The sequence below is a fragment of the Cibotium barometz genome, chromosome 14 (assembly GCF_041138505.1).
Source record: "Cibotium barometz isolate CiBa-2024 chromosome 14, ASM4113850v1, whole genome shotgun sequence".
Lineage (NCBI taxonomy): Eukaryota > Viridiplantae > Streptophyta > Polypodiopsida > Cyatheales > Cibotiaceae > Cibotium > Cibotium barometz.
The window spans coordinates 40,827,695-40,850,705 of NC_141059.1; the positions used below are offsets into that span (position 1 = coordinate 40,827,695).

Consider the following 23,011-nt stretch of genomic DNA (forward strand, 5'->3'; position numbering starts at 1 on the left):
GGTATGCCTGACATTTCTGTAGGGAATTCTCATGTTGATGGAGAGTCTAGTGGTTCAGATATGAGCCTTGATGATGAGGAGCTTGGGATCCCAGCTATGAGAACACCTGGTGTAAAGAAGGCTATGGAAGCCATGAATGAAAAGCTGCGAAGATCAGGGAGAGTGAAGAACCCTGTGCAGAGATTTACATATGATGGTTATGTGGCACATCACTATGCATATATGGCAAAGGTTGTGCAGGTTGTTGAGCCCACATGCATTGATGAGGCTGTTGGAAATGTGTGTTGGGAGAAAGCTATGGATGAGGAGATGGATGCACTATATGGAAATGAGACTTGGGATTTAGTGCAATTGCCTGAAGGCAAGAAAGCCATTGGATGCAAGTGGGTGTACAAAGTTAAACATAACAGTGATGGAAGCATAAACAGGTACAAGGCTAGATTGGTAGCCAAAGGATATGCGCAGACATATGGGATTGATTATGAGGAAACTTTCAGCCCAGTTGCAAAGATGGCAATGGTGAGAGTTGTGATAGCAGTGGCTGCGTCAAAGCAATGGTCTCTACATCAGATGGATGTAAAGAATGCATTCTTGCATGGGGATTTACAAGAAGAGGTGTATATGTTGCAGCCACCTGGTTATGAGGATGTGGGTCACCCCGAGCATGTTTGCAGGTTGAAGAAAGCCTTGTATGGCTTAAAGCAAGCACCAAGAGCATGGTCTGACAAGATTTCAGAATATCTTGTCACTATTGGCTTTCATGTAGCCAATGCAGATTTCTCGCTGTATGTGAGACATGGTGATAGAGGGGTTGTGCTTGTTGTCATCTATGTAGATGACTTGATCATTACGGGGGACCATGATGCAGAGATCTTTGATGTAAAGATCTTGCTAAGACAGAAGTTTGAGATGAAGGATCTGGGGGAGCTCAGATATTTCTTGGGCATTGAGGTGATTAGGTCACCACATGGTATTGGATTACTGCAGAGACAGTATGGCTTGGACATGTTGTCCAAGTGTGGTATGACAGGCTGTAAGCCTATTTCCGTGCCATTAGATCAGAATGGCAAGTTGAGTGCAGATTCAGGAGAGATCTTGGAGGATCCTACTATGTACAGATGCATAGTAGGAAGTTTGATCTACATGACGATCACCAGACCAGATTTGAGCTATGCTGTTGGGTTGGTGAGTTAGTTTATGCAGGTTCCACGAAAACCGCATTTGGATGCAGTGAGACGCATACTGAGGTATGTGAGGTCTACTTTGCATTGTGGACTATTCTATGAGACTGGGACAGAGATATGTGTACATGGGTACACAGATGCTGATTGGGCTGGTAGTATCTCAGATAGAAGATCTACCAGTGGATTCATGTTTTCTTTGGGGAGTGCTGCTGTGACTTGGAGCAGCAAGAAGCAGCCTACGGTTGCTCTATCGAGTACAGAGGCCGAGTACAGAGGAGCTGCTATGGTAGCATGTGAGGTAGCTTGGTTGAGAAAGCTACTTGCAGATTTGGGTCTATCAGTGGATAGACAAGTTGTCATTTTCTGTGACAACATTAGCAGTATACAGTTGGCCAGGAACCCAGTCTTTCATGCTCGTACGAAGCACATAGAGGTCCACTACCACTTCGTCAGAGAGAAGGTCTTGGCAGGAGATCTTGACCTTGTTTATGTCAGCACAGAGGATCAGGTAGCTGACATCTTCACCAAAGCATTGGGTACAAGAAGCTCCGCAGATTCAGGGCTTCGCTTGGTGTACATGAGATGGAGTTGAGCTCGAGGGGGAGTGTTGAGATATCGAGCTCGTCTAGTGAGGCGGTGGCCACTGATGACCCGCCTGGGGGATAGGCCCCACACTTACACCACTGGCATGGTTGGTGAGATCTTGGGTGATATGCAGCCAGTGGGATGACAGGCTGTGTGACAGCCATTCTAGAGACTGGCATAGTTATAGCGCCAGCTCATTTAGTCGGGTTCACACTATAGAGAACCCGTGTATGTATTGGTTGAGTACCTTTCATATTATGTGTACTCTTATTCTTGTATATGGTGTGTTGAGTGTTGAGTAGAGAAGAAGAAGATTTTCAGCCTCTCACCTTGTGTGTTCTCTATTAGGGTTTTGTGAGTGTGTGTGTGCTTGCAAGAGCTCAAGCTCTCTTTCCCCCTCTGCATCTTTTCAATATGCGGCTGGGATGACAGGCTGTGTGACAGCCATTCTAGAGACTGGCATAGTTATAGCGCCAGCTCATTTAGTTGGGTTCACACTATAGAGAACCCTTGTATGTATTGGTTGAGTACCTTTCATATTATGTGTACTCTTATCTTATATATGGTGTGTTGAGTGTTGAGTGAAGAAGAAGAAGATTTTCAGCCTCTCACCTTGTGCGTTCTCTATTAGGGTTATGTGAGTGTGTGTGTGCTTGCAAGAGCTCAAGCTCTCTTCCCCCCTGCATCTTTTCAAACAGAAGTAGATTGTAATCCGTACAGCCGACACTTCCAGGTCATAGATCCAGCCAACTATACAAGAAAGGGATCGACCAAATCCCCCGAAGGTGTATCCCAACACATGAGAAAGAAGTTGTCCTCAGAGAATCTCACCAAGGAATCAGTGGAGGATATTTCGCCGGAGAAATCACCAAGAGGAAAATCCTCCAAGCAGGTCTCTGGTGGCCAACAGTACTTGGTGATACATATATAGATGGGCCAAACAATGTGACGTAAATGTCTCGGCCATCCAAATGATGGAGACAGAATGCCACACAACCCAATCCTTCCCCTAGAACCATTCGAGAAATGGGGCCTCAACTTTGTTGGCCCATTTAAGCCCCCAGCCCATTTTACCGGTCATAAGTATATCCTGGTAGCAATAGACTACAACACCAAATGGGTAGAAGCCCATGCTCTCCAGGATAACATAGCACAATCAACTGCCAAATTCATGTACGAGATGATAATCACTCGTTTTTGGATGCCTGATCAAGTTGATTGGTGACCAAGGCAAACACTTTATCAATGATGTCATCAAAGAACTGGTCACCCAACATCTCATCATTCATAAACGCTCCAGAGTGTACTATCCGCAAGCCAACGGTCAAGCTGGATCCACCAACAAAATCCTCAAGATGATCCTCACAAAGTTGGTCAATCAAAATCAAAATGATTGGGATGAAAATCTTTATTCAGCTTTATGGGCATTTCGACCGAAACGACCCCATTCAAACTAGTTTATGGCACCGAGGAGGCGGTCGTACCAATGGAATTCCTAGTCCCAAGTCTCCGCATTGCCATTACAGAAAAGTTAAGCCCAGAATAGTCCCTTTAGCATCGCCTCGACCAACTTCTTGCACTGGATGTAGCTCGCGGTGGGGCAAGAGCTTTTGTCACCACAGTCGTTCAGAAAAGATGGAAGAAATGGGTCGACCAGCAATCCAAGTTCTGGATGTTTAAGGAAGAAGATCCAGTCCTCTTATTTCAATCTCGCATGGGGCCACATCCTCAAAAATTGAAGCTCCGGTGGACAGGACCATTATGGATCGTCAAAAAGTTCTATGACGACACTTTCCTTCTCGGCACACTCAACGGTGGTGAACGATTCTAGAAGCCAATCAACAACAAATACCGCCTATGACCCTACCACGCACTGATGCCACCAAATCCCTTCATTAAGGCAACAGAACCACTAATCCACTACCTGCACATCCAAGTGTTAGCCAAAGGCTAGCCTGAATGAGCCACGGGCTTGCGTCGTACAGCTGCCAGACAGCCGCATGTCAGCATCGTCAACCGTTAGGGCCTACCTACTTTATTGCAAGAAACAGCACTTTCTTAGACACTCAGCCAGTGCATTATATCATCACAGTACTGAGACAAATACTGCAAGCAGGAACTATAAATGGATGAGTCTTGAGCCTTGCAAAAGGCTAGTTACCGATTCTATCACTTTTTGTTTTGGATTGATATAAGCAAGACCGTTCTTTTTTGTTATCTCTCTCTTGTACATTCACCTTCCTGTTACATCTCTGTGTATTTCCATTATGTTTCATACGTTATGATCATTAAAGTTATTTGTTAAGGTATCGTATTTCTACACTGTTTATTAAGCAGTTAGCCCCCAGTAGTGTTCAGTGATCTATGTGCTATGTTTTTTTTTGCGTTAGATTTGTATTTGTCTGGTGTATGCTGCATGCATAACCACCAGTGAACCTCAGTAGGTTGCAAGCGGGAATAAGTGGTCATATTCCCCCATCAACATTAGTGTATTTCTCTTGTGCGTTACAAATAGCCTTACAAACATGATCATGAATAGAAGTAAAATCAATTGTGAATTGATCTGTAATTTCAAGTGTGTGTGATAAACGAGTGATAGGAATAGGTAAAACTTTGCCATACAAAATTACAAAAGTTGCTTTTCCAGTGGATTAATGTGGTGCGTTGTTGTATGCAAATTGTAAAATATGGATATACTTATCCCATTGTTTAGGTTGTGATGAAACATATGTACAAAGTAAATCCAATATTGTAAAATATGGATATACTTATCCCATTGTTTAGGTTGTGATGATGAAACATATGCACGAAGTAAATCCAATATTGTGTTGTTTGTTACTTCAATTTGACCATTAGATTCAAGATGAAATGCAGTGGAAAAATCCAATTTAGTGCCTAGATTATCAAACAATGTAGTCCAAAAAAACAATCACTGCAAAACTTAGAATCTCTATCAGAGATAATCACTTGTGGTAAGCCATGATGTGTAAAAATCTATTTAACAAACAAGTGTGCAGCTTGATGTGCATTGAGAGTCTTTTTACAAAGAACAAAATATGCATGTTTGTTAAATCTATAAACAATGGTCCAAATCATATCATTATGGCTTGCAGTCATGGAAAAACCAGTGATAGAATCCATAGAAATCTGTTCCCAAAAGGAGCGTTAGGAATAGGAAGAGTCATAGGCAAACCAAGTTTCTTACCCTTGTAACTTTTCACTTTTTGACAAACATCACATTCAGAAACAAATCTAACTACATCATATTTCATTTTAGGCCAATAAAAGTCACTAGAGATGGTTTGGAATGTAAATAAAACACCTCGATGCCCCGCATAAGGTGGCTTATGTAGTTCCTCTAGAATAGAATGTCTAAAGGTTGAGTAATGCATCATCTTTTCTGGAAGAAACGATATCCGTCATCGTAAGAATACTCAAAAAAAGGGTTCCAATCGTTTTCTCTCAATCTAGACCAAATGTCACTAAAGTCAGGGTCTTGGTCATAAGTCTCACACATAGAGTCAAAAGATGTATTCTCAATCACAGATATATTTTGAATGGAAGGTCTTCTACTCAAAGCATCACCAACAACCACGTTTTCTTTACTAGGTTAGTAATGAACAATAGGCTAAAAACTTTGAATAAAAGCTATCCATTTAATATGTCTATCCGAATAAGTGGTTGAGAAAGCAAGTGTTTGATACTCTACTGAATCAGTTTTTATAAGAAACTCTGAGACCATCAAATAATGTTTCCAAATTTTTAATGCATGGACTACAACAAACAACTCTTTGTCATAGGTGCTATACTTACTTTCAGCAGGATGAAATTTCCTACTCTCGAAAGCAATAAGATGACCATCTTGCATTAATGCAGCACCAATGCCCAACTAGCATCGGTTACAACCACAAAGCAAGGACATGAAAAATCACATAATTGTAACAAAGGTACATGAGTAAGTGCATATTTTAATGTGAGAAAAGATTTCTCTTCAAGTTCGGTCCATTCATAAGGTTTGGTTTTCTTGAGAAGTTCAGTGAGATGATGTGCCTTATATGCAAAATTACGGACAAACTTGCGATAATAGCTACACAACCCTAGAAAGATCGTAACTCATGAACAATAGTTTCTATTTTCTTGGGATCAACATGGATACCCTTAGCAGAAACTATATGTCTCAAATACTCAATCTCACTCGGGAAGAAACTACTCTTTTCGAGATTAAGGTAAATTTCATTTTCCTTGAGTAAATTGAATACAATTTCCAAGTGTTTTTTGTGCTCTTCTTTAGACTTACTAAAAACTAAGATATCATCGAAAAAGACAACCACAAAGTTTTTATGGCCAAGAAAGATCCTGTTCATCATACAACTAAAAGTTGCAGGAGCATTAGTAAGACCAAATGGCATCCCTAAAAACTCAAAGTGACTAGTCTAAGTTCTAAAAGCAGTTTTATAGATATCTTGCTCGGTCATTCTTACTTAATGATATCTGGATTTTAGGTCAATTTTGCCAAAGATGCCGGCTCCCCTTAATTTATCGAGTAGATTATCAACTCTAGGAATTGGAAATCTATTATTGATAGTGTTCTTTTGCTAAGAGATCTGTAGTCTACACACATACGATAAGTACCATTTTGCCTTTTTTACAAGAAGGATAGTTGCTCTATATGTTGAACTACTTGGTCTAATAACTCCTCGAGAAAGAAATTCCTCAATTTGAGTCTGAATTTCTCTTTGCTCAAGAGGGTTAACTCTATAAGGTGCTCTACAAGGCAGTGCAATTCCATGAATAATGTCTATTTGATGATCCTCAGGACGTTCACTAGTAGGTAGTCCAGGTGGTAACTCATTGAGGAAACAATCAAAAAATTTAAAAAGAAAAGAGTCATGGGATGTATCCCTGGGAGATGGTTCTTCAACACTAAAGTAGTTAACCAAAATTAAGAAAGTTTTCTCCCTCTTCCTCAAAGCCCTCTTGGCCTGAGTATGGCTCAAAAGTGGTTGATCCTTGCCTTTAAAAATTCCTTGTAATTAAACTTTTTTACTATGATGCATAAAAGACATTGTGTGCTTTGCATAATCAATATGTGGTGTGTACTGATGTCAAAAAGACATTCCCAAAATCATGTCAATACCATGCAAAGTTACTACTAAGAAAGTATGTTCATTAGAAAATTGTGCAATAGACAAAGCAAGATTCTTCAATTTATTAGTGCAATTATACTTTTGATTTTGAAAAGCAACCTTTACTTTAAAACGAGAAGGAATCATGTCAAGATGAAGAGCATGTGCAAGACGTTCAGAAATAAAATCATGTGTGCTACTATCATCATGCAAGATTGTGATTTCTTTATCTTTAATTTTTCCTTTCATTTTAAGTAAAGTGTACGGTGAAAAAAAATGAGGGTCAAGGTTAGAAGTACCTTCTTGATCAGATTTACCATTGAACTCGTTCCATCAGACTTTGGCTCATAGTCATCATCGTAAGCATCATCATCATCTCTAGTGCCATTGTTTTCATCTCCATCCACCATGTTAAGTCATGCAATTGGCTTCTTCTTGTTGTTGTTGTTGTTGTCGCTTGGACACCTATTAGCATAGTGTCCCCTTTGATGGCAAATGTAACATCAGATATTCTTTGCGTTTTCATCTCAAGTCGCTGAATCTAAAACATTTGTCTTCTTTGGTTCTCCACTTGCTCCATTATTATTGTTGCCAATATTTACTTTATTATTGTTGAATTGCTGGCTTCTTTGATCTTGACCCTTGTGAAAAGGTCGTTTGAATGAAGAACGCGTGTCAAAACCACTAGAAGATGTCGAAGCTTTGAAGAATTTAAAAGTACGATTCTCATGTTGGAACCTGGGCACACCATTTTTCTTTTTACAATTTAAAGCAAGAGATTTAGCAAAGGCAAGAGTATGAGGATGAAACATGTTAACCTATGCTCTAATCTTTGGATCCTGATTTGATGTAATTTTGCGTTTAGAACAAGCATGAAAGGCTGAAATTTTCTTTAGTTCAAAGCTGGGCCAAATTCGGATGAATTTTGGCACTTTTTGAAGGTTTTTTGACTTAAAAGAGCCCCACACATGAATCTCCTCTTATCTTTTAAGCTTTTTATGAGTAAAAGAAGATGGGAATCATGGAGACCATAGATTTTTGCATAGTTACAACCGTTGTTGCAATCTCAAATCACTGGATCCTTGACGAAAGAGTGCAGATAGGGTATAAGTTTTATGCAAGAGAGCATTCTGGACGCATCCAACAAAGTGGATCTAGCTTTTGTCGATTTTTTCAGCTCCCAAGCACATGGTGCATGCGCTTTTACATTTTCTACATACTAGCTTTTTCTTTTTCTTTTTGTTGTGGCTTGTGTAGACCTTCTAGAGGCTAGAAATTAGCCTTTGTACTAGCCCTTCTAATTAGCCTTAGTTAAGGCTTTTTAAATTCTTTTTTCTTTGCCCTTCTATTGCCTTTCTTTTACCTTCTCTGCACCTATATTTGCAACCGTCTTTTAGTGTCGACCACTTGTGATTGCAGCCTTCATTTGGTGTCGACATGATGAATTTTGAAGCCTTGGAATTTTTCTACACATGGAATATTCGAAATCACCCAAGTGCCATGCTACAAACATAGTGGTAATTAGGCATCCCCAATTAACCACAGAAGGATAGACGGACAAACCATGATAGTATCTATTGTGTCCAAACCCTAGATTGCCTCCTGCATATTCTCCATCAATATATGCAACCTCTCCATTATCTTCTCCACATTTGGCTGCTGCTTCTCCATCCACTGTTGTCCCGGATGCATCCATTTCTATAGCAGTACCTTCTTCTTCTTTCACATTTGAGAGGAGGTCTGGTCCACCCTCGTGGGTCCAAAAATTATTACAGGACTCTGGCCTTTCTAATAGTGGTCAATTGCAGTCTCAAGCATCTTCTTCGTCTTTCAGTTCTCGGAGATCTTCTCCAGCTTGCTTCTTCTCGTCATACCATGAATTATGCTCTTATGAGTACCTTACAGGATATTTGTTGAGATAGGTATGGCGGACATTGATGACCCGCCTAGGTTATAGCTTCCGCATTTACACCACTGGCATGGTTGGTGAGATTATGGGTGATATGCGGCCAGTGGGATGACAGGCTGTGTGACAGCCATTTTCGATTACTAGAGACTGGCATAGTTATAGCGCCAGCTCATTTAGTCGGGTTCACATTATGGACCGACCCTTGTATGTTGTAGTAGTTGAGTACTAACCATATGGTGTGTACTCTTATATTTATGTTATGTTGGTTGAGTAGAGAAGAAGAAGAAGATAGAAGAAAATTCAGCTATCCATCTCTCTCTTGTGTCTTGCTCTCTCTTGTGTGTGTGTGTTTACTTGCTAGGGTTTGAAGCTCTCCCTCTCCTCCACATTCTCTTTATGGTATCAGAACATTTGGTGACCTGACTGTATGCATAAGGTATGTGAAGCATGCCAACTTGGTAAGCAGGACAAACATGCTTTCCCACATGAAAAGCATGTCAGTGCAAGGCCATTGGATGTCATACATTCAGATGTATGGGGACCGGCCGACCAAGACTACAACAATTTGCAGGCTGCAGGTACTATGTTACATTCATTGATGACCACACTAGGAAAGTGTGGGTTTATTTCATGAAGGAGAAAAGTGAGGTATTTGCCCACTTTCAGATATTTAAAGCCTTGGCCGAGAAGGAAAAAGGCATGCAAATAAAATGCCTAAGATCAGATGGTGGGGGAGAATATTTATCCAATGAGTTCAGCGATTTCTTGAGAAAGCAGGGAATCAAGAGGCGCTATGGTGGATCAAATACTAGAATCAACATCATTAACAAAGTGATTAGTAAATAATTAAGACGTAATTAGTAAGCAATTAGTAAAGTATTAAGGCGTAATTAGTGAGCAATTAGTAAATAGCTTAATGTAGGCATGGATAATCAAAAACCAGCAAATTCTCATTAGGGCAATGCCTCAATTTATAGAGTTTACATCCAAGCATCTAATCCCACTGATTTCTCCTTGATTCACTCCACCTCTCCCAGAATATCTCCACCTCTTTTGCTTGATTCTCTCCACCTCTTCAATTTTCCCAGAATATCTCCACACTTCCTAAATCTTCTCATGCTACCCTTTATTCTCTCCCAGTAGATTCTTCTCACCTTTTCACAGGTTCTTTCACATTTACACATCCTCTTTTACAGCCTCTAACCAAGGACTTGTTCCCGCACACACCCTATTCACTTGTATATTTCAACACCTCCCCTCAAGTGAATACTCTCTAGCACACCTGGACCCTATACCAAGTTTCCCTCTTACTTGATAGTCCGCGACCAGTGTCTAGCACACCTCCCCTCAAGTTAACTTAGCACACCTGGACCCTGTACCAAGTTTCTCTCTTACTTGATAGCCCGCGACCAGTGCCTCAAGTCCCTAAACTCCATAGTCCTTGACACTCTCTCTCTCTCTATGTGCCCAAGGCTACTATAAGTGCCCGTGACCTTGACTAAAGTGCTCACACATACATCTACCACGTGGCCTACATCATCGGTGGCTCAGAGGTGGTTTTACTTTGTTGGGGCAAGTTACATTGGGTTGTGGGGTCTCTCTCTCTCTCTCTCAGAGATTTTCACATGGCTCCTCACTCTTTGGAGCCTCACATCTTCTCTTTTCTTCAGTCTTCTTGTCGTGGTGGCAGCTTCTCTCCACGCGTCCATGTCTTCCTCTTCTTTCAGTCTTCTTGTGGCAGCTTCTCTTCTCGTGTGTCCATGTCTTCCTTCAGCTTTTCTTCTAGATCTTCTTGGTGTGGATCCTCTTCTTGGAAAGAGATGTTCTTCTTCTTCCATGGTTGGGGCCATGAGCTTGTCCGTCAGGTCTTCTTGCTCCATGTGAGCAACATGTTCAAATGTTTTGCTGACAGTTCCTTTGGGTTTTTGATGTTTATCTTGTATCAATATGCAATGCAAACCCAAATTTATGGGGGAGGTCTTACCTCTTGCCTTATTCTGGACAAGGGCAGTGTCTGATCCCATTTTTACACTAATGCAATGTGCCCCGTATAGCATTCATTCTTATGCACATTCCCAAATGCAACTCTGGCTGTGAATAATCTTGAATTTGAGTGAGATTTACAAGCATTAACCAAGGGTTAAATGCAAAATGATGATTATCACAAATTTATCAGCACAATTTTACCAGAAATTACATTAAATCAAGGGTAACCAGTTTGTACGGAATGGTTGGAGCATCAAACCAACTCTGAATTGCAATGTGAAGTTATAGGGATCTGTATCAGATACCTAATGGTTAATTTGAACCCTCAATTGCACCAAAATACAGTGATTAGCACTGATTAATCATTGATTAGCAAATGAATCCACTGGTTTGTGTGCAGAAAACAGAGTATGCGGGGAGCCCAGATCTGGTGCCTTAGACTTCAAATGAGCTCAAATGCTTTCAAAGGCCATCAATAGCAATGAGTCTAGTAGAGGATTAAGCCAATAAACATAAGATTTGACCAAATATTGAATGCTTAATCTCTGTTTTACCAAAGTCACCTGCAGATTTGATGAAGAGTTGGATCTCACTGTAGACTTGATGAAATTGAATTCTGACTTCACCAGCTTCTTGTAGAGCATGCTTGAAAACCCCCGGGGCTATGAGAAATTAGAGCCATTGTAGCTGAGCGAGACAACATCTCCATTCTTCTCCAGAAAAACGGTGCTAGCAAATCAGCAAAAATCGGTAACTATACTCGGCGGTTTGCGATTCTGTGTTGATGGACTGAATCGTGGGGATCATGGCTATGTTGGGCTAGAAAGGTTTGGCCTAATGTTATGTGTGCAAGGAGCTAGAGCTCCTCCACCAGCTGGGGGTACAGAGGCTAGTTGAAAAAAGAGAGAAAATTATAATTTTCTACTAATCCTAATTAGCAAAATAATTAGCAAGATAATGAGCTCACAAAATGATGGATTCTAGGCATGGCTCTGATACCATGTTGAAATTAGAGCAATGTGATGAGCTATGGTGGATCAAATACTAGAATCAACATCATTAACAAAGTGATTAGCAAATAATTAAGATGTAATTAGTGAGCAATTAGCAAATAATTAAGATGTAATTAGTGAGCAATTAGCAAATAGCTTAATGTAGGCATGGATAATCAAAAACCAGCAAATTCGCATTAGGGCAATGCCTCAATTTATAGAGTTTACATCCAAGCATCTAATCCCACTGATTTCTCCTTGATTCACTCCACCTCTCCCAGAATATCTCCACCTCTTTTGCTTGATTCTCTCCACCTCTTTTGCTTGATTCTCTCCACCTCTTCACTTTTCCCAGAATATCTCCACACTTCCTAAATCTTCTCATGCTACCCTTTATTCTCTCCCAGTAGATTCTTCTCACCTTTTCACAGGTTCTTTCACATTTACACATCCTCTTTTACAGCCTCTAACCAAGGGCTTGTTCTCGCACACACCCTATTCACTTGTACCACAGTTGATTATGGACTTTTCTATGAGGCTGGTACAAAGATACAGTTGCATGGGTACACAGATGCTGATCGGGTTGGTAGTATTATAGACAGGAGATCTACCAGTGGTTTTATGTTCTCATTTGGGAGTGCTACTGTGAGTTGGAGCAGTAAGAAGCAGCCAACAGTTGCCTTGTCAAGTACAGAGGCAGAGTACAGGGGTGTGCTATGGCAGCTTGTGAGGTAGCTTGGTTTCAGAAGCTACTTGGTGACATGGGAGAGCCTGTGGATAGGGCAGTTGTCATATATTGTGACAATATGAGCAGCATACAATTGGTCAGTAACCTAGTATATTGTGACAATATGAGCAGCATACAATTGGTCAGTAACCTAGTATATCATGCTAGAACGAAGCACATTGAGGTGCATTATCACTTTGTGAGGAAGAAGGTTCTAGCAAAAGATGTAGATCTGGTATATGTCAGCACAGAGGATCAAGTAGCTGACATCTTCACAAAGGCATTGGGCACAGAGAAGCTCCACAAGTTTAGGAGCTTACTTGGAGTGCAGTGTGTGTTGATCTCAAGGGGGAGTGTTGAGATATCGCGAGCTCAACTAGTGGTACGACGGACATTGATGACCCGCCTTGATAGCTTCCGCATCTACACCACTGGCATGGTTGGTGACATTATGGGTGATATGCGGCCAGTGGGATGACAGACTATGTGACAACCATTTTGGATTACTAGAGACTGGCATAGCTATAGCGCCAGCTCATTTAGTCGGGTTCACATTATGGACCGACCCTTGTATGTTGTAGTAGTTGAGTACTAACCCATATGGTGTGTACTCTTATTTTATGTTATGGTAGTTGAGTACTAACCCATATGGTGTGTACTCTTATTTTTATGTTATGTTGGTTGAGTAGAGAAGAAGAAGATAGAAAAAAATTCAGCTATCCATCTCTCTCTTGTGTCTTGCTCTCTCTTGTGTGTGTGTGTTTGCTTGCTAGGGTTTGAAGCTCTCCCTCTCCCCCACATTCTCTTTAATATTGATAAGCTCGAGACTCCCGAGGAGGCCCTTGCTTGGCTGCAATGGAAATAGGCTATGGATGTAGAGATGTCTTCTATCGAGCGGAACAAAACTTGGGAGTTAGTTCCACGCCCATTACATCACAAGGTCATTGGTGTCAAATGGATTTTTAAAGTCAAGTTTCATTCTAATGGTAATTTGGATAAGTACAAAGCTCGCCTTGTTGCTCGTGGTTATTCTCAGAAAGCTAGCAAGGGTTTTGATGAGACATTGGCAGAGCTACAACCAGGTATACCACCATTCAGATTGTTTTAGCCTTGGCTGCTCATTTTGGATTTTTTGGTCTTTCAAATGGATGTTAAATCTTCTTTTCTGAATGGAGATTCAGAGGAGGTATATGTTGAGCAACCTCTAAAATTTGAGATTCAGGGATACACAAATCATGTTTATTTATTGCGGAAGGCTCTATATGGTCTCAAACAAGCACCCCGTGCTTGGTATCAGAAGATTGATGCCTTCTTGATTTCACTTGGCTTTGAGAGAGCTTATCCAGATTCAAACCTTTATGAGTTTGTCTCTAATGGTGATATTTATATGATTGTGCTATATGTGGATGATCTCATCCTTATAGGATTTTCTTCCCAGTTAGTCACTCATGTTCAGTCTTAAGCTTTCACAGCAGTTTGAGATGACTAATCTTGGATTACTTCATTACTTTCTTAGTCTTGAAGTATGATAGTACAATGATTGAATTTTTATTTCTTAGGAGAAGTATGTGTGCAAATTGCTTTCTCTTTATGGTTTGACATATTGCAAATTGCTTTCTCTTTATGGTTTGACATATTGCACTCCGCTCTCTTGTCCCATGGATCCTAGTTCCAAGCTTTCAAAGGACGATGATTCTCCTTTGGTTGATTCTACTGAGTACCGACAGTTGGTTGGTTCATTGCTTTACCTCAACAACACTCGTCCGGATATCTCTTATGCCTTGAGTATTCTTAGTCAATTCTCCTCTACGGCTCGATGGTCTCACTCGCAAGGTGCTTTGCGGGTTCTTCGGTATCTTCATGGCACATCTAGTTATGGTATCACTTATTCCAATTGTTTTGATTTGGTGGGATTCACGGATGCTGATTGGGCTCGTTGTGTTGATTCTTGGCGATCTACTTTTGGATATTGTTTTTTGATTGGCTCTGGAATGGTTTCTTGGAAGTCTCAGAAATAGAGGATTGTTGCTTACATCATCTGTTGAGGCTGAGTATACGTCCTACCTTCTCTCCACGATTGAAGCTTTGTGGATTCATCAAATTCTGGAACATTTATGCTGCGCACAGGATTCTCCTGTCACAATTTTCTCAAATTCCCAGAGTGCTATTGCTTTGGCACAGAACCCGATGATTCGTGGTCGATCCAAACATATCGAAGTACATTATCATTTTGTTCGAGACTAGATCGAACTTGGTCTTCACCAAACCGCTCCCTCATGCTTCTTTGAAGAAAACCTTGCAAACCTCTTCACCAAACCGCTCCCTTGTGCTTCTTTGGGGTCTTACTTTAGTGTATCGGCGTTGGTACGCCCATCTAGCGCTGAAGAGGAGGTGTTGGAAATATTATTCATCCCCAAATGAACTCCCCGCATGCTTGTATCTGGCCCATTTATGAGGCCCTGCACTGCACATTTTATCTGCTATTTTTGTAGGTGCCTTTTTTAGCATTTGATAGAATTTTATGGATTTTTCAAGGTCGGCCTGTAGGACCTGGCCGACTCGAATCTCGTGCACATAGATTTTTGTATATTCTTCGATACCAAGGAATTTTATGTGGCATGCAATTAGTTTATATGCCAAATGCATCAGTTGGTAGGAGGTTCACAAAACTTATATTAAAGTTTTTTAAACAAATATTTCATCACGGTAGGATTTTTTTATTTTTAAATATTTCTCTAAGCCTGCTAATTTCAGCTTATATTTAAGATTTTTTAAATAAAACTTTTCACTCTTTTGGGGTGAGCTGACACATTGTTCAAATGCCTTTGATAGAGAAAAGAATTGCTCCTTCTAGCTTGATCATCGTCTGTGCAAGACCTTTCTTGTCATTGTAAAAGAGAAACTGCGATGAGCTGTTGCTGTGCCGAAACTTGCTTAGTGTGAAGACGGAAGCTCTGCAATGGCTGGGGAGGAGCGATGAGCTATGGCTGCTATTTGTAACTCGGAGCTTGAAGATCTGCACATCTACCCAAAAGCAAACATTGCCTCTGCTCAATGCACCAGAGTTTGACAGCAAGCTTCGTTTTTTGTTACTATTTACTTCATTTTCTTTTGTTCTTCCTGTCTAATGCAAGCACAACATCATAGTCTTGACAGAAAGCTTAGAATCGCCCATGCCTGACTTAATTTAAACACTCAAGTATCCTGTAATTACCACCCCATCTAACGCATTACCATGTCATAGAGAGGAAACAGTTCCCACTCTTTTGGTCGCATCCACACATTTCTTGACCCTGCCATAATGGCCATTCGCGCTGAATTTTGATTCTTGTGAAGTTATCAGGAACGCCTGATGATTTGACTTTGATAAGGCCTTTAATTCTTCTTTACTTGTTGATTACCTTGCCCTTATTATCTTTTTTGTATTTCATTTTTGACATTACAAGGCAGGCGTTGTGCCTCCTCGATATATTGCATCAGGAGTGGTGCTGATTGTTGATGTAATGATTCACTACTTGGTTGTGTTCTTGGCAATGGAACCTCATTTCTTAAAAACCTAGACATTTGTTGGTTTTGTGGTTCCCTTGGCAAATGGAACGCCAGACATTGCCTCACTATAGTTAAAGCCTGAGTGAGGAGTGTGTCAGTACATCATTGTAACAAGCTCTTTTGCTTCCTTGGTCACAGCTTCATTGGAACCTTCACTCTACTGCATACTTCTTGCTGCTAGATCTTGAAGACTTAAGAGACTTCATCATGCTCCCTATCTAGTTAGAAGGTTAGAAACCCAACCAATCCACAGCTTAAAAGGCCCATCCAAAGTAGTCATCCAGGTTATCAATGGGGTTTGTCCATCCTCTAGATCTCTTCCCAAAGCTTGTCTTTGAGCCTTGCTCTTAAACAACGGTTGAGAGCCATGTCACTAGCTCCCATCTTGTATGCCATTACTTACAATGCTTCAAATTCTAGCAATGCGCTCCCTAACTCAGATAACTTAACTACCAGATAATGTTCTTGATGCAATTGAGGTAGCTTGCAGACTTGCCAGGACTTCGGATTCATGCAAATGTCTGCTAAAAGCACTCCACTTTTCACATGGTCATACTTGCCTCTGGTTGATGAAATTACCAATGAAGTTTCAGACCTACTAGCTGGTTTGCAAGACTTCTCTAACAACTATGGATTCCTTTACGTATGTGGTTTCTTCAATGGTGCCATGTCCTTGGAAAAGGCATCATAATTTCTTTCAACCTCAAAAATGTGTTTCTCAAGGGCAGGCTCCACAAGCGAGATCAACTTCTGGACATTACAGGCAGTGGTGGCACATTCATCCCACAAAAATAGTGCCATGTCCTCGGAAAAGGCATCATAATTTCTTTCAACCTCAAAAATTGTTTCTCAAGGGCAGGCTCCACAAGCAAGATCAACTTCTTGACATTACAAGCAGTAGTGGCACATTCATCCCACAAGCAAGATCAACTTCTGGACATTACAGGCAGTGGTGGCACATTCATCCTTTACGTATTTGATTTCTTCAATGGTGCCATGTCCTCAGAAAAGGCATCATAATTTCTTTCAGCCTCAAAAATGTGTTTCTCAAGGTCAGGCTCCACAAGCGAGATCAACTTCTGGACTTCTCTAACGACTATGGATTCCTTTACGTATTTGGTTTCTTCAATGGTGCCATGTCCTCGGAAAAGGCATCATAATTTCTTTCAACCTCAAAAATGTGTTTCTTAAGGGCAGGCTCCACAAGCGAGATCAACTTCTGGACATTACAGGCAGTGGTGGCACATTCATCCCACAGAAATTAGCGCAAGTGATCAGTCTTGCCACTCCCATATGTTGTTATCTGGAAGGATCGAACACCTTATTGCAGAGGGTTTTCGATGTTTTTCCAATTTGGTTGCGTTTGTATAGGGTTGCCTGTGGTCTTACCCTGCTCCTACACATTCAAGTTTATCCTTGATGTATTCTAGTCTAGTAGGTACCAACCTACTATACATAAATTCTGTCCCTACGTGCTGTCTGTATGCTTCATACAATCTGTGTTCATCCCTTCTATCCGCAACATACATTTCTTTGCATCTCAGAAATGTCCTCTGATTCTCAATGCAAACTCAAGACATAACCTTCCTCTCTCATTTTGAGGGAAATATCTTCTCACGTTGGATCAAAACGTTTACTTTTGGAAAGTCTATTAACCCCAACCAAAGATGCATGCACAGTTCCAACAGCGCCATCAGACCACCAACAATGCCCTGGCCTCTTACACACTTCATTTTACAGTCTCATTTCCTCAGCCCTATTCACTCTCTCCTGCAAGTCAGCACTTGCATATATATGAGACATTAAAACATAGGCTATGGCATCCGTTTCATTCAAATGCACTGCATATTCAAAGGCCTGTTTTCCAAGCTCCAAACTTCCCCAATTTCTACAAGCCCCCAACATAGTATGCCACACCACAAGATTAGGGAAAAATGGCATCTTCTTAATCATTGCTACTGCCTTGTCTAATTGGCCTGCATGGCCAAGGAGATCAACCATCCAAGTGTGGTGCTCAAGAGTTGGAACAATGCCATAGTCTTTGCTCATGGCCTCAAAGTATGTCTGGCTCTTATTGAATAGACCTGTGCGACTGCATGCACTAAGAACAACAACGAAGGTGACCGAATCTGGCTTCATACCTTCTCCTTGCATTCTGTCAAAGATATGAAAAGCATTTTCACTTTCTCCAAGCTGGGCGTATCCTGCAATAAGTGTGTTCCATGAAACTACGTCTCGAACTGGAAGCCTGTCAAAAACTTGTTGTGCTTTTGTAAGTGAGCCAAATTTAGCATACACATCAACCAAGGTGTTGCCAATAACAAGGTTTCTTTCCAGCAACCCCTGTCTTTCAATCTCAGCGTGTATTTTGCGAACCTTATCTGTAGCTCCTATGCTGCCACAAGCTTTCAAACTACAAACAAAGGTGACAGCATTCGGGGGGACACCCTCGAGTTGCATCTGTTCAAAACACTTGTGTGCTTCCTCAGCATGCCTATGTTCAGCGTATCCTGCGATCAGTGTGGCCCATGAGACACTGTCTCGAACTGGAAGCTTGTCAAACACTTCATGTGCTACAGTAAGCAAGCCACATTTGGCATACATATCAACCAAGGCGTTGCCGACAATAAGATCACCTTCCAGTAACCCCCGTCTATCAATCTCAGCATGTATTTCTCGGCCCTTGTCTATAGCTCCTATGCTGCCACATGCTTTCAAGATGCAAACAAAAGTGACAACATTTGGGGAGGCACCCTCGTGTTGCATTTGTTCAAAACACTCGAGTGCTTTCTCACCATACCCATGTTCAGTATATCCTGCAATAAGTGTGGTCCACGAGACTACGTCGCGAACTGGGAGCTTGTCAAACACTTGTTGTGCTTTGACAAGCGAGCCACATTTGGTATACATACCAACTACAGTGTTGCCAATGACAAGATCTCTTTGCAACAGCCCTTGTGTTTCAATCTCAGCAAGTATTTCTTGGCCCTTGTCTGTGGCTCCTATGCTGCCACAAGCTTTCAAGCTACAAACAAGCGTGACAGCATTTGGGGAGACACCCTCGAGTTGCATCTTGTCAAAACACTTGAGTCCTTCCTCACTATGCCCATATTCAGTATATCCTGTGATTAGTGCAGTCCATGAGACTACGTCTCGAACTGGAAGCTTGTCAAACACTTGCTGTGCTATAGCAAGCGAGCCACATTTAGCATACATATCAACCAAGGTGCTGCCAACCAAAAGGTCTCTTTCCAGCAACCCCTTTTTTTCAATCTCAGCATGTATTTCTCGGCCCTTATCTGTGGCTCCTATGCTGCCACAAGCTTTCAAGCTGTATACACAAGTGATAGCATCTGGGGAGACACCCTGGAGTTGCATCTGTTCAAAACACTTGAGTGCTTCCTCACCACACTCATGTTCAACATATCCTGCAATTAACGCATTCCATGACACTACTTCTCGAACTGGAAGCCTGTCAAACACTTGCTGTGCTTTTGAAAGCAAGCCACACTTAGCATACATATCGACCAAGGTGGTTCCAACAACTATCTCTCTTTCTAGCAACCCCTGTCTTTCAATCGCAGCATGTATTTCTCCGCCTTTATCTGTGGCTCCTATGCTGCCACAAGCTTTCAAACTGCAAACAAATGTGACAGCATTAGGGGAGACACCCTCAAGTTGCATCTGTTCAAAACAATTTAGAGCTTTCTCACCACATCCATGTTCAGCATATCCTGCAATTAGTGCAGCCCATGAGTATACATCTCGAACTGGAAGCTTGTCAAACACTTGTTGTGCCATGGCAAGAGAACCACATTTGGCATACATATCCACCAAGGTGTTGCCGACAACAAGGTCTCTTTCCAGCAACCCCCGTGTTTCAATTTCAGCATGTATTTCTCCCCCCTTGTCTGTGGCTCCTATGCTGCCACAAGCTTTCAAGGTGCAGACAAACGTGACAGCATTCGGGGAGACACCCTCGAGTTGCATCTTTTCAAAACACTTGAGAGCGTCCTCACCATGCCCATGTTCAACATATCCTGCGATAATTGCAGTCCACGAGACAACATCTCGAACTGGGAGCTTGTCAAGCAATTGTGTTGCTGTGGAAAGCAAGCCACATTTGGCATACATATCAACCAAGGTGCTGCCAACAAAATGGTCTCTTTCCAGCAGCCCCTTTCTTTCAATCTCAGCATGTATTTCTTGGCCCTTGTCTGTGGCTCCTATGTTGCCACAAGCCTTCAAGCTGCAAACAAGTGTGACACCATTCGGGGAGACACCCTCAAGTTGCATCTGTTCAAAGCATTGGAGTGCTTGCTCGCCATGTCCATGTTCAGCATATCCAGCGATTAATGCATTCCACGAGACTACATTTCGAATTGGAAGCTTGTCAAACACTTGTTGTGCTTTTGGAAGCAAGCCACATTTAGCATACATATCAACCAAGGTGTTGCCAACAACAAGTTCTCTTTCTATCAACCCCCTTCTTTCAACCTCAGCATGTATTTCTCGGCCCTTGTCTGTGGCTCCTATACTGCCACAAGCTTTCAAGCAGCAAACAAACGTGACAGCATCCGGAGAGACACCATCAAGTTGCATCTGTTCAAAACACTGGAGTGCTTCCTTACCATACCCATGTTCAACATATCCTGCAATTAGTGCGGTCCTTGAGACTACATCTTGAACTGGAAGCTTGTCAAAAGCTTGCTGTGCTTTGGCAAGCAAGCCACATTTGGCATACATATCAACTAAGGTGTTGCCAAGAACAGGGTTACTTTCCAACAAGCCTTGTCTTTCAATCTCAGCGTGTATTTTTCCGCCCTTCTCTGTGGCTCCTATGCTGCCACAAGCTTTCAGGCTGCAAACAAACGTTACAGCATTTGGGGAGACGCCCTCAAGTTGCATCTGTTCAAAACACTTGAGTGCTTCCTCACCATGCCCATGTTCAGCATATCCTGCAATCAGTGCAGTCCACGAGACAACATCTCGAATTGGAAGCTTGTTAAATACTTGCTGTGCTTTGGCAAGCGAACCACATTTGACATACATATCGACCAAGGTGCTGCCAACAAAAAGGTTTTTTTCAAGCAAACCCATACTGGCAACCTCAGCATGTATTTCAAGGCCTTTTTCAAGATCTTTCAGCTTGGCACAAGCCTTCAGTAAGGCCACAAAAATATGCCCACTGGGATGTACAGAATCATCTCTCTGCATTTTCTGGTAAAGGGTGAGAGCATACTGTGGCTTGCCAAATTTGACATAACCAGTGATGAGGGTGTAACAGGACCACTCATCACGATACACCAATCTGTCAAAAACCTGCTGGGCATCGCGTATGCTTCCGACTTCCACCAGCATCAAGACGAGGTAGTTCCCCAGTGATGTATGAGCATCCAGCCCATTTTTGCGCATGTAGGCATGCAAGCGTTGTGCATGGGCTAGGTCTCTCTCCTTGCTGCACTTGTGCAAGATGCGAGCCAAGTCCTCAACAGAAGGCTGGGGAGGCACCCCTTCCTCCAAGGAACGTAGCGTCTCCTCTAGGCTGAGCATCTTCCAACCACCGCCAGTACCGGTTACTTTGTACATCTCCTCTTGCCTTAGCCCCTCTTTCACACAACTTGGATCGTACCAGCCGTCCATCTATAGCATGCTTGAAATGCCTTGGAGTCTGTTCGAGTCGATCGCAGACAAGCAATGATCCATCATCCCTGCATATCAATCTCGCCAAATCCGAGTAAGTCCACTATACCTCTAGATAGGATAAATTGCAAGTTAGGAGCTTGCTCCAAATTGTATCTACTTAGTACTAACCATCTCTCTTTGTATATATGAGAAGGGTAGGGTGATGGTCCATACCCTCGTGGAAAACCCATTCACCACACTTGACTAGTCTGCCAATGAGTATGCCCATAGAATACCAAATTAACCTGCAGTTTTTGCTGTGATGGGGAGTATCTCGTACGGTTCTTTGGTGGGAAGGGATTGGGTACCCGCCTTTTCTTAACTTACCGCCCTTCGTGGCACAATAAAACAGGGGACCTATCCTTGACTCTCCTATTAATATAGGGGTACGGGGTTCTAGACCAAGAAAAATACCTCTCGCATACCCCGCCTGGATCTGTCTTCATGCTCTTATCTATCTTATTGGAATTTTTTTAGCTAGGAACTATCGATTTGTATATATCATTAACCACAGAATTTAGTAAATGGCGCTAAATCTTGCCATGGCTCGCCTTTCTTGATTCTTTCCCTATAAAAGTGCCTATGGTATCAATTCATGATGAGAGGGCTTAAACGCCCTACTTTTGGAAGAAGCCAAACCAATACATAAGTATCAAGCACATCTAGATTTGCACTAGGAAGAGCAATGCAGACACGTTCCTCGCCACCCTTGAACCAAACCTAACCAACATTCAAACTATCAATCCTAAGATTCAAGCCTAGCCAACCTTCAAACTATCAATCCTAAGATGGGAATGCATGTAAGAAGCAATGCATACCATGTACATGCAACACCCATCCAACAACCTCAAGGAGTTGTGACCCTAAAGGTAGGAGGGGTAACCCAAGATCCCAGAGAACAATTAGAACCCAAAACATGCAAGCCACTAAAGCCATGCAAACGAGCCAGGGCCCATATCTAGGAAACTTTTTCAAAGAAGAATTCAACAACACACAAACACTCGAGGTTCTGAGCCGAGCTCAAGGATTCCAACCTCACAATAAAGTATGTGTGCGCCACATCTCAAGGTGAGCATAAAGCAATGTACGAGAAGTGGGGCATGGCTCCTACCAGTGAAGCTACATCAGTAGGCTTGATTGATACATTAATGGTGGCGCAATGGTCATGTGATGGATATGAATATTTTAGCCAATGGACTCTTGATTAAGCTGGTGGGAGGTGCACATAGCACATTAGGGTTCACTCATGAACAACAATAGAGAGAAGT

General features: G+C 41.9%; 1 protein-coding gene across 1 annotated transcript; it reads right to left on the reverse strand.

The window, feature by feature from the left end:
- Window positions 1–15,168: 15,168 nt before the first annotated feature.
- LOC147632026 (pentatricopeptide repeat-containing protein At1g74600, chloroplastic-like) lies at window positions 15,169–21,847 on the reverse strand. Its single transcript, XM_086808606.1, has one exon. The coding sequence runs from the start codon at window positions 21,699–21,701 to the stop codon at window positions 17,793–17,795; it is 3,909 nt and encodes a 1,302-aa protein (XP_086664732.1). The 5' UTR covers window positions 21,702–21,847; the 3' UTR covers window positions 15,169–17,792.
- Between the last annotated feature and the right edge of the window lie 1,164 nt (window positions 21,848–23,011).

What these genes read in the sequence shown, in the direction of transcription:
- LOC147632026 (XM_086808606.1), bottom strand. Translation starts at nt 21,701, where the DNA reads ATGGACGGCTGGTACGATCCAAGTTGTGTGAAAGAGGGGCTAAGGCAA.